Source organism: Rhinolophus sinicus, chromosome 16 (assembly GCF_057876585.1).
Source record: "Rhinolophus sinicus isolate RSI-liver-muscle chromosome 16, RSI-T2T, whole genome shotgun sequence".
Classification (NCBI taxonomy): Eukaryota; Metazoa; Chordata; class Mammalia; order Chiroptera; family Rhinolophidae; genus Rhinolophus; species Rhinolophus sinicus.
The window spans coordinates 7,788,715-7,801,285 of NC_142516.1; the positions used below are offsets into that span (position 1 = coordinate 7,788,715).

Here is a 12,571-nt window from a genome sequence, read left to right on the forward strand (position 1 = left end):
GGAGAGATCTTTCTGGATAATAGAAATGGTCTAAAACTAGATTATGGCGATAGTTGTACAACTTCAGAAATTTACCAAAAATCACTGAATTGTATACTTAAGATGGGCGAATTTTATGATATGTAAGTTATACCTGTTAAAGCTAGTAAAAAGAAAAATCAGGTAACAATAAAGGTAGGATATTTCTAAAAGTATGTATGCATATACAGACATTACATATACATAGAAAAAATACTGCAAGAGTGTAAGGCGGTACAAATAATTTGGAGGGCATTTAGTAATACCCACCACAGTACAAACGCACAGCCCCCAGGGCTGTGCCATTTCAGTCCTGGAATTTACTACCTTATTGTTAATAACAACAAAAGATTCAATACAAACTAAATGCCTATCACGAGGGGACTGGTTAATAAATGATGGTCCATCCACACTATAGACTACTAGACAGCTAGAAAAAACAAATGAGGAAGCTCTTTGGCACAGATGAAACCATCACCATGCTACACCGCTGAAGGAAAGGGTAAGGTGCAGGACAGTACGTACTCGTATGCTGTCTGTATAAAGCGATATGAGAACACACACACCGCTGTGTCAATACACAAATCCATGGATAAGCGCCGACTATTTCTGGAATGATATACTAAGACAACCTCAACTGTTTCTTGCAAGGGGGACAGGGTAGCTGGAAGGCCTATTCGCTTTCAGTAATCTTTTCAGTAATCTTTTCAGACTCTTAAAATTTCTAACTATGTGAATGCATTACTTATTAAAAACAAGAAACATTTTAAAAATTTTAAGATATCTCATCCAGTTTTTAAAAGGTAAGAAAAGATTATACTAAAACCATTAGGAACATGCATTTGGGGTCAGATCTGGGTTCAAATGATACCTGTTTTCCACTTGCAAAACCTTGGGCAAGGTACTTTAGAACCTTTCCAAGTTCAGTTTTTTAATCTTTAAAATAGGAATAATACTAGTCCTTGCCTCATGGGTTGTTATGAGGAATATACGATGGAAGTAGGAAGCACTGAGCAGTGGCTGCTTGGCACATGGTAAAATCAAGGTTAGTTATTATACTCTTTTTAGGGAGGCAGGGTGGGGTAACACAGAGAACTGGCTTTGAAGTTAGACTTGGATGTGAACCCTGTTGGATATGAACCCTGGCTCTGCCACTTTCTAATACAAATAATAACAAGAACACTTACATAGCTATGTGGCGTTGGACAAGCCAGTTAACTGATTTATCAAGAAAAGGTCTTGGAAGAACTACTTCCCAACACTACTGCTTAATAATGAAATGAGGGAAATTCATGCAATGAATGTGCTATAATAGCTTACATATAATGAGTACGTACCTTGTGCTAAACACCTTGTATGTTAATTAATTTGATCCTCGAGGGAAATGCTATGATTGTTCCCATTTTTATAGATGAAGAAATAGGAAATGAAGACACTTGCCAAAAGTCCCACAGCTAATAGATGACCCTAGTCTGGTTCCAGAGGTTGTGCTGCCTTCTAGAAACACAGATACTGCCTGGCAGCTGCCAAGTGTCCAAATGTTACCTATTCATTATGGCATTTCCATGACACAAGAGTGTGCAAACAGTGACTTTTGGAATTAAAAGGCAAAAGGAAGGTGGGTTCAGGCTTTTTAAAGGTACAGAGTCCTGGACAAAAACCAGCAGAAAAGGGAAAATAATAAAGCATTTCTGAAAAGAGTCTGTAAAACGGAAAATAGTTTCACAATGAGGCTTCTTCCTCTTGTATGTGACTTTTCATCTTCGTCTCATAAAAAAAGTAGAGAACTATACATGAAAGAAAAACACTAAAGAGCTAGAGAGATCGTGATTAACACCTGAGAGGGATTCCATTTTTCTGCAAAATGAGAAAGGAAGTGCTTCATTCTCCTCTCCTTCACTTCACACTTCCTTTTGGTGGTGACAATGAGATTCAAAGACTCCTGCCTAAAGCTGTTAACAAGAAACACTCTTGAGTAAGAGCTTCCAAAAGACTGACATGCAGGGAATTTGCAGGGAATTTAAGTCCAGGCTAAGAGGAGTAAAAGACATAATTAAACCACAAGTGCTACCTACACCCAGTGACCTGATTTATCAGGTCCAGTGGTCCCAAGGCAGAGGAAGTCACACCCTCTTACAGAGACATCAAGTTCAAGTACGACCCTCCACTCTGTAGCAGCAGTTCCCCAGCATGGGCTACTCATTGGTTTCTTGTAGGTCTTGACTGCTCCCCTGCATGGAATGTCAGAGGGCCTACACCTAAGTTACATCAATGTTTAATTTATCTCTAAAATAAACTATATGCATGTGGTCGAACTTCAAACCACAGTACAGAAAAATATATAATGAGTAGCAAAACGCTTTCCCAGTTCCTCTTCCCAAAGATAATCACTGGTAAGAGTTTTGGGGTGCTCTTTCAGAGAAAACTGTAAGCATCTATTAGCGTAAACTGTTCTGTACTCTGCTTTTTAAAATGTACTTACTACACCTTACAATCCTCCCACAGCAGCACAAACTCACTACTTCATCACCACTCCCGACTTCACACTACTCTGTGCATCACACTGCACTTAACCAGTCCCCACCTGATACCAGAGCAGGAAATAACTTAAATAGTCATAGTATTTCTTCCTAGCAGAGGAAGTTTTGGGTTAGTTTTCCATTTTGATCAATAATGCCAAATGACATCCCAAAAGGGGGCAGCAACTATCTTTCCACAAACAGCACATGGGAACTGCCCGTTCCCCCCATAACTGCCAACAATGGGTATTAAACTTTCTCACTTTTGCCAAACGGATAGGTTAAAAAAAAACAAACGGTATCTCATTGTTCTGATGTGCATTAACATAATTATAAATGAGGCTGATCATCTTTTATCATGCTTAATGGTAATCTGTCTGTCTTTGAATTGCCTATTCATATCCTTTGCCCATATTTGCCTTTTTTATTGAACTGTCAGAACTCTTTGCAAATTAAGGAAATTAGCCTTTTGTCACACATGCTGCAAATCCATATTAGATTTCACTGCAATCACTAAATGGCATACTAACTGGGAATTTGAATTATTTTTCTACATTTATAGGACATACTCATTCGATTTCAATCTTCTGCATGCACACAACCAAAGGGAATTCAAAAATGAACAAGAAAGAGTCCCAGTCTTGCAGTTTGATACAAGCTTAATACAGATGCCTTCCAACTCAGAGAGATATGGGAGTGGGATTCACTTTTGATAATGCAGAGAAGTGATTTATATTAGCTTTTCATTTAGACTAAGTTTGCAGCTGCTTGAGAAAACAATAGTGAATTTGATTATTCCACTCACTAAATACATCAGAATCAGTAGCTTTAATTAAGCAAATTAGTCACTGGTCTTTCTGTCATATTGTATGAAGCAAAAAACCATCCCCAAATTAGACATTTATATCGCTATATTTTAATTTTAAAAAAAGCACATAGAAGCTATTTTTCTTCAATACCATTAATACATATTTTAACAATACTTATTTTGTGTTTGTTTGTAAAAGCTGTACTTTGGATAAGAATGTGAAATACTTCTTTTAAAAAACATACATGGAGAGGACATAGCTGAAATGCCCCGTTGGGAAGTTCCAACTTGTCAGCCTCTCTACCTCTTCGTAGGTCTCATTCAACCAATGGCCAAACCTCCTGCTCTTCCAATTACTTTAATTTGAGGATACTTTCCCACGCCTAAAAGCAGCTTTCACAGCCTCTGCCATGGTCAGCTGATGAGACTCTGCCACCACTGGTCTCAACAGTGGGTTCTGGGAAGGCCCACTCTGAGGCAGGCAGTCCAAACCTGTGTCCACTTCCAGGTGGGCCACTTCCACACTGGCCTCAGCAACTGTAAGAGGGGATCAGTGGCACCTCCCACAGGACCCCACTTGGGAAAGTCCATCACCATCATCAACAAGCAACATTCACTGCCTGCCTGAACCAGGCTGGGGACGGCTCAAGGCCTTCTGCACCTCGCTGCCTAAATCCTCTCAGCCTTCCCCCAGAAGGCACTACGTTAGCAATGAGGAAACTGAGGCTCTCAGAGGCTACCTTTCCCAGGACTGATCCAAAGGCTGCCCATCTAGACCTTCTAAGCAATAAGCCCTCATCCTGGTTTAATCTGGCCCAGGGGGAAGGGAGGACCAGCAGAGGGAGGCAGGAAGGGCTGAGGAAAAGGCAGGTTACATTCCTGCCTGAGGGTGGCAGCCAGGAAACTGGACAAGGACAGGTGACAAATCCCATTGCTGCCCAGGCTCCTGCTGCTTCCTGTGAGTGCATTTTAGGAATACATACCAAGCAACTTCAGCTCTAGGAATTTACTACAGCACCCTCTTTCTAGATCAAAATCTCCCTCTTTTCTAGATCAAAATCACCAGTAGAGGTAAGGGCTCAGAAAAAAAGTCCCAGGCAGCTGGCCCGTCAGCTGAAGTATCTGTCTTCCATATTCACAGCTTTTATCCACCCCCCACCCCACCCCCGCAGAGCCCCAGGCTTGGCTGATTTTACCTGCTTTAAGTAAACAGCTAGCTTTATATGCTAAAGCCTCAACTAATTAGAAACCACTGATCTAGGGCTCAAGGAACTGGTTCTTTTAATGTCTGAAGGTGAAAGTCACAGGCAGCAGATGCTGCCAAGAAGACACAGGTTCAGCCCAAGTTCAACGGAATTCAAAGCAGCCCTGAGATTGTTCACAAAGCGAGAGCAGACTGTGAGCGGCTCTCGGGGACGGTCCAAGCACCGCAGCCAGCAGCGACGCCGCTCAGGCCAGGGCCAACACAGAACCATGAGGAGTAGAGGGCGAACAGGTTCGGGAAGAAAATGGACACGCCACGGAGTGAAGGCAGACTGAGCCTCGGGAGGCCGTTTCCCCAGTGCGGAGCTGTCCTGCAAATCACCGTACCAGCCAGCCTCCCACAGACCTGAAGTAAAAAGTGAAGGAGGGGGGCCTAGACAGAAACATGCATGCATGTTCTGAAAAGGAAACTAAGGTCTGATGCAAGACCATATGACAACAAGGCTTAACAAGTAAAGCTGCTGGAAATCTTTGTAAGATCCCTCCCTAAAAAAAGCTACAGAACAGATCACCACACCCTGAAGAGACTGTTCTGAAATGCAACAAACGGGGAATGATGCCCGTAATCCAAGTTGCAAAGCTAAAGTTTCAAAGCTCGCTAAGAATAAATGCATTTTACCTGAAGGAGCTTTAGAATAAGAAAGCCACTTCGCAAAGACAGGGAAACCAGCTGACCATAACCTTATAGACACGCTGATCCTAAGCGGTGAACAGACACCAGTTAATCAATACTCTGCTCTTCCTTTCACCCTCCCCCTCCCACTAAATTTTGAGCAAAAGAGGCAAAAAGGCAACAACTGCCCTTATGTATAACACTACAGGTTCATGTAACATAAAACACCCGATTATTGGAAATACAGCTCTCCGAGTTTTCGAAGGTGCTGCATGTTTAGCAATTTCTGAGAAAGCACCAGGGAATATAAGGAGGGTCCTATTATTTTTCACTTAGTGCCATTTTATTCTTAGGACAGTATTTAGAAAAGACTTGATTATCACCAAAAAATAACTAAAAGAAAGCATGAATGAATTTTTTTATAATAATGATATAAAGGCCTTTCCAAGCATCACATAAATCCCAGAAGCCAAAGGCAAAGACAAACACATTTGACAACATAGAAGTTTACGCCAAAAAAATAATCCCCCCTTTAAAAGCCAAAAGATATACGACATAGTGAGGAAAAGTACGTGCACATTTGACAAAAGGCTACTTTCCAAATTCCTTAATTTATATCATTACTCAAACAGATTGAGGTGACACAGAAAATATTCCAGAAGAAGGGGCAAAGGATACGTACAGTTCAAAGAAAAGACAAATGACCAAAAAAAACACGTATAAAAAGATGTTTAGCTTTGTTCATGACTAAAGACATGCAAATTACAAAGAGAAAATGAGACACCATTTGTAACCCAGACTTGCGTACTGTTTAAAAGGGCTGGCAAGTGTAATCCTGAGAGATAATCTGGTAAATTTGATCAAAATGTAAAAGGCATTTACCATTTGATCCACAACTAACTGCTAGGAATTGAGCCTACAAACACACAGTACTTGCAAAAGTTCGTTAGGATATACGTAACAAGGACGTCCACTGAGCACTTTTACTTGCGAGAGAAAGAGAGAGAGAGAGAGAGAGAGAGAGAGAGAGAGAGAGAGAGAGAGAGAAAGAGAGAGAGAGAGAAACAATCTCAAAATCCACAAGAGGAGACAGTCCCAAAAAACCCCCGTCAGCAATGAAACATTATGCATCCATTAAAAATAATACAGATCTGTATGCTTTGACAAGGAAAGAGGTCTAATATTTGGCCCAAACCAGCAAGATACAAACAACACATATGTATATATGTGATTCCCTTCATGTACTTTTCTTAAAAGAATAAGTATATGCTGCTGTAGCCATTCTGGAAGGAATCGCATGAAACTAGTAATGTTGGTGACGTCTGGGAACAGGGATTAAGGACTGGAGAGAGGGAAGAGAAACAGACTTTAGGTTGTGTTTTTGAATTTTTTTAATCACATAGCTGTGTTATTCTTGCTAAACGTTTTTTTCTAAGGATTTTATTTAAAAATACATAATTTTTTTAAACCAAAGAATCCAGAGAAAGATAGGCTGTAAATGGATAATTACAGCCATCAAGCAATTATGGAGGCAGAAAAGAACTATGAGGAGCAATGATAAGGCTGATTACTTTTGACCAAAGGGATTTTAAAAAATCAAAATAGAACAAAGAAAAACTTCATGGTGGAAGTAATATCTGAACAGGATTTTGCATTTCAAATGGAACAGAAAGAACACTCCAGATGGAAGGAATGGCAAGAGCAGAGAAAGCAGAGTGAAAATGTATGGCGTCTGCGGTGGTGGCCAGGGCCCAGGTACAAGGGGTGATGTGGGAAAGAGGGGTACCACAGTCGGAATGTGGAGGACCTTGAATGCTAGATTAGAAAACTCAAACCGAATCTGGCAGCAGCCAATTTGAACATGGGTCCAGAGAAGGCCTGAACAGGGCTTGGAGACTGAGGGACGCTATCCATTCTGGGACGCAAGTTGTTCAGCCTCAGACAAAATGAGTTCTGGGTACCCATCGAGCACCTGGGCAGAGCTGTCCAACAAGCGGTGGGAAGTATGGGGCTGCAGCTACCGAGAAACATCAGACCTGGAGCTACCCCTTGGGAGTAACCAAACGCTGTTCCAACTGAGGATGGATGTGGTAAGAAGAGGTTAGCTCAGCAGAGAAGACAGAAAAAAGAGAGCTGATTACAGAAAAGGTGTTTGCTCCTATAAAAGTAGTGTTGTAACATGGTACCTCCTGAAAAAGGCAACATCCACACTTAACCCTCTCCTTAACACATCGTTTCAATGACTAGTACAACTAGTAAAAGAACACATCATGCGGTCTTTTAAGCTGTACGGAAACTGTAAAATGAAAACCAAAACCAGTGACATCTTCTCATACTGCTGACCCATTTTTGAAGCGAACCTAAAGATAATAAAGGACACTTAAATATCATCTGGGCAAAACACCCCCATGGGCCTTGAAATCCCCTGTCTCGGGTAAAGCCCTGGGGCCGGTTCCCCGTAATGACAAGCAGAACAAAAGTGCACAACCTACGCGGTTAGAGATGGGCTGCGTTCTGAGCGTCCCGTGCTGCTGAGCTCTCACTCTCGGGGGTCAGCGCTCTGAGGCCAGGAACGGTGCGCCCAGAGCCCAGAAGTGTGTCTGGCAGAGAGAGGCTCAGCGTCGGTCAGCTGACAACCTCAAGCAAGCTGGTGGCTCAAAATCCATGAATGCCACCATAGCTGCACCCTCAGCTTTCCACACTTCCTGCTGAAGACCCAACCGCGTGGGACCATCTCTGCCCAACACCTAACAAGGTGGTCCAGTCCCCTCTAGCCCATCAACACTCTTACTGGCTCCGCTTCGTTTCCAAACAGTGACTCTTCCAAAAAAGGAAAGTGAGGTTACAAATCTGGAAGCTGTCTAAGGCACTGGGAGGTACCATTATTCTCAACCAAGATGCTCAGGACCCAGAGCCAGGCATGCACCTGCTGGCTTCAGTCACCTGCTGATACCGGAGACACAACTCCAACGAGGCATTCCCTCCCAGGCACCCCAGACCTGAAGATCCCCAACTTTCATTCTCAGACAAAGTCATTAAAAAGACCACAGATGGAAGCACCAGGGATGACAGTAACAACGATATAAAAATAACTTTTGTAGGTATTTCTGCCTGGGTCTAGATCAAAATGAAAATTGAGCTGTCACCAATTACAATTTAATCCTTTAGGAAGCGGCCGCCGAACAACGCCAGGGCTGCAAGAAACATTCTGGTGCTGCTGAAACCCCAGGCAAGAAAAAAATAAATAAAATGGCATTCCGTGATGGATATTCATGAAGCACTCATCCTAATTTAAAAGAAAACAAGTCTAGAGTTCTTACTGCATTAATTCATGTGAGCCTGAAAGAACATTTTTATCCAAACTGTGAGATTTCCTATCAAGGCATTAACATTCTCCAAGTCTGCTCAGACACACTCATCCTGAGAGTGTGGTTTGGTTTGACAGCAGGGTTTGTCTTTCAGTCACTGCAAACATTAAAAGCTTCTTCTGAGCTTTCCTAGCAGGATAGGAACGGCCTCTTCAGCTTTACTGGCAATGTCAAAAACCAAGTTACTGAACCGCTACTGTGTACTGTATGCTAAGTAAGCGCTTTACCTGCTCACTGAATGTTCCCCACAGCATGATGAGATAGATATCGCACCTGTCCCCATTCTACAGATGACGAAACAAACTCAGAGAGGCTAAGAACCTTTCCCAAGGTCTCTAAGACAGGCTGAGTCGGGATTTGAACCTAGATTTGTCTGTCTCCAGAGCCGGAATTCTTATCTCCTGTAAGAATAAGATTTTAATCCAGGCACATGGGTGAGATGCAGGATTTTTATTGGTGCCAGACTCTTACTGATGAACTTGGAAAGAGAAGTCTCATTTAAGGATGCATCATTATACCAACACAGTGATGATTAAGGGGAGACAATCTAGCTGCTGGTACTTTGAGTAGTTTGTGACTGTTTCTCTGCATAATGTCCGTTCTTTTTACTTCTACCTATGAAATGGGCGAATAGATGCTTTGAATTCGAATCACGAATTAGAAAGATGTGCTTCTGATGAAAGAACAAGTTTTCTTCAGACAAAGAACTCAAAAATGTCAAGGAGGGCTGCTTTTATTGTTTACTGCTGGCACTTCAGGGGACACTGGACCTGGAAAATACATTAAGTTCCACCTCTTATGACAAAAGGATTAGAAAAGCTCACCTTGAATTGCTTTCTTCCATGAGGTTTTTCCAGGCCATCATTAACCAGAAAATAACCATTAGAAATTCAACTGCATTCAGTTGATGACCTTCACTAAAGCTAAAGTCAGCAGTTTGTCAGCTACAAAACATTAAATGGACACAATTAATAAGTTTGAAAAATACTAAGCAGAATTTAAACTAAAGTAACATGAAAATTAATGGGAATAAGACATAATGATGGCATTCTAGATCCACCATACTGGCATTTCTGATAAGAGCTTCAGCTGGAAGGTAGAAGCGGGATCGAGAGACATGCAGAAACCCACAACTCAGTAGATACACTGAGGTTCCGCAGCCTATCATTTCTCCACCTTAATATATTTACACCTAATATCAATAATAATGATGATGACGATGATAAAAATGTATTAAGCAGTTACTAGGTGCTGCAAATTTTGCTACCTCCTTCATATACTTTTTTCACTTTAAAATTCACAGCGACCCTATGAAGTGGGTTTTATCCCCACACTACAGATGAGAAAACAGGCTCAGAGGCATATAAATTGCCCAAGTTCACACAGCTAGTAAGTAGGCTTGATGGAATTCAAACCCAGGCCTGTCGGATTCCAAAGCTGATGGGCTTTCTTCTCCCACAGCCTCCAACCGCAGAATTACTTGAATTTTTTTCTTTTCCCATAATCAAGAGTAAACATTTTAATGTTTCAAGGACTCATTTTACGTTATTGGCACCCTAAAGAATGAAAACTGAAAATATCCACTTTGAATGGCAGTATTAGACATAAATGATATATGACAGAGAAAACTGGTAATAACAGAATCTCTTTTAAGGGGGGGCAAATTTTTAAAAAAATTGTTAAAAATTGATTAACAAAAATCAAGAAGTATTTGAAAGCCTATTATAAAAGTCCAGGTATAGTATTAGATACTACAAGGGCTCAGAGAGCTGTATTAAGCCCCCCCAAAACTCCCACTCCAGTTGGGACAAGAACAGTTCAATAACCAAGGAACCAATGTTAAATCCTGTGCTTTAGATTCCGAGTGCCGCAAAGGCATGTGGGTAGGGCAGTCAGGGAACACCCTCTGGAGGAAGTATATCTTCAGCAGGGTCTTGAAGGAAGTGAAATGGAGAATTTACACTGAGGAGAAAAAGGCCAGCACTTAAGAAGGGGAAATAACAGAAGCAAAGCCCTAGGGGCAGTCATAAACTAGCTTCCGAAGGGAAGAGACTGGGAGATGGAGAGGCAGGGAAAAAGGCTCAGGCAGGTGAGGAGGGGCCGAACCAAGGAGAGCCTTGGAACGACAGGGTGGGCAATGGCTGGACATACCGTGGCAGGCGAGAGGCCACGACTCAGCTTTGCAGAGTGGTATAAATGCCATGGCCTCTTGGCTGATCTGGCCTCTAAGCTCTCCCTTTCCTCCTGCAAATGATCATGAGCCACCCCCAGTCTCCTGCCCTCACCACTGCCTTTAGAATAGTTTCAACTTTGGCCTAGTATTCGAGTTCTTTCAGGAACTAGCCCAACCCATCTTTCCTCCTATTCCCTTCCTTCTATGAACCCTTCTCTACATGGAGACTGGTCTACTCACAAACTCCGTAAGATCACTGGGCATGACTGCTCTTTTCCTATCTGAATCCGACTCATCCTTCAACAGCCAGCTCAACCCTCACCCCCTCACGAAGCCTCCCCTGACCACTTGTCCTATAACGACCTCCATCTCTCCTTCCTCTTAATTCTACAGCACACAGCCTTGCCTAATCAATTACCTTTTCACAGGTAATCTCAGCAACTGGTGTAAAGCTGCTCGGGGGGCCGTGTGTCTTCTACTACATGGAACAGCATCTTGACATTTAATAAGCAAGCAAACACTCCACTCTTTTTTTGACTTCCTATATTAAGTTTGGCATTAGCATAAAGGAAGGATGGGGGAGGTGTAGGGAGAACTTCTAAAGTCAGAGACCAGCTAAGAAGCTGTTGCAATAATCCAGATGTGAAGCAAAGAGGGCCTGGACTAGGGAACAAAGAGAAAATGGGCAAATATAAACAACAACAAAAATTTGCACGCAAAAACTCAGTGGGATGTGATTGACTACTATTAGGAACAAAAGCAAGAGATGGACTATGATTAACGTAACCTTTAGAAACGCTTCTTGGAATCATTTTAAAGCCTGTCTGAAACCAAGTGTATTAAGTGACCAAAAAGTCCATATTTGCAAAAAGTCTTCAGTGAAACTGCCCAATAGCTTGAACCAGGGACAGCCCTTCCAACTTCAGACATACACAGAATGGTAGAGTAAGCAAGGGTCTTTAGAGAGAGATTCTAAACTCCTCACTTATCAGATGGGGAAACTGAGGCCCAGCGTGGAAGCGGCGTGCTGAAAGCCTCAAGACTGACACTCCCAGACTAGTGCCGTCCTGAAAGCACAGCCGTCTAGCCTAGAAGGACACTGTTACCCCGCCAGCCCAGCCCTGCGGAATGGCAGGACCTACTGAGGACGAGTGACCATGGAGACGTCTAGGGCCAAGCACGACGCGCCGCCGCCTGTTTACCTGAAAAAAAGGCGGTGGCGTGGGGCAGGGTCTCGGTTGCAGCCACCAGCAGGGCCAACCCCGCCGGTCGGCCCTGTTATCCAGGGGTTTCAACCATCCGGCCTCCCATACAAAGGGGGAGGGCGCCCAGGGGCGAAGGGCCCGGAAGCAGGGGATCCCCAGACGCCCGAGACAGAGGCTGGAGCGCTCGGGGCAGCTGGCCGAGCGCGACACTCTGCCCTGCCAGCGGCACCCGGACTCCGGGCCGAGCACGGTTGGCCCCTCGGGGGCGCACGCCTGCACCGAGCAGGTGCCCTGGGCCTCCCGACCCCGCCCGGCCTCAGCTCCAGCCCGCGCAGCCGGCCGGCCCGTCGGACTGACCAGGCGCGGAGGCTGCCGCCCCACCGCGCCCAGAGGCAGCCGGACAGCGGCCGGGGGCTGTCTCCGGCCTCGACGGCTCCGCCCGCGCCTCGCCCGCCGCTCGCCGCCCCTGGCCAGCGCGCCTCACCTGCCGCGAGCGCCGCGCTCACATCGCCTGCCCGCGGCGCTCCCTCCGCCGCCGCCGCCGCCGCCGCCGGCGCCAGGCCCGTCCCCGCCGCTCCGGCTGCCGCCCCAGCCCTCACCCCCC

The 12,571-nt window shown here is 44.1% G+C and overlaps 2 protein-coding genes across 5 annotated transcripts in view; both read right to left on the reverse strand.

Moving 5' to 3' along the window:
- RALGPS1 (Ral GEF with PH domain and SH3 binding motif 1) overlaps positions 1-12,544 on the reverse strand; it is a 289,205-nt gene extending 276,661 nt beyond the window's left edge. Inside the window, exon 1 of one of the 2 annotated variants that reach the window (XM_088793588.1) lies at positions 12,452-12,540. The gene's annotated coding sequence lies outside the window, so the exon portion shown is untranslated. Of the gene's footprint in view, positions 1-12,451 lie in introns of both variants that reach the window. The other variant, XM_074331041.2, reaches the window with a different exon arrangement.
- The window catches only part of ZBTB34 (zinc finger and BTB domain containing 34), a 35,758-nt gene that overhangs the window by 6,350 nt on the left and 16,837 nt on the right, over positions 1-12,571 (reverse strand). Inside the window, exons 1-2 of one of the 3 annotated variants that reach the window (XM_074331051.2) lie at positions 12,452-12,520; positions 9,414-9,533 (exon numbers count right to left, since the gene is read on the reverse strand). The exons of 1 other annotated variant lie outside the window; for it this stretch is intronic. In XM_074331051.2, coding sequence (XP_074187152.1) covers positions 9,414-9,472 — 59 coding nt within the window. In that variant the 5' untranslated portion in view covers positions 9,473-9,533; positions 12,452-12,520. Of the gene's footprint in view, positions 1-9,413; positions 9,534-12,451; positions 12,557-12,571 lie in introns of those variants that run through there. One more of the 3 variants, XM_074331052.2, reaches the window with a different exon arrangement.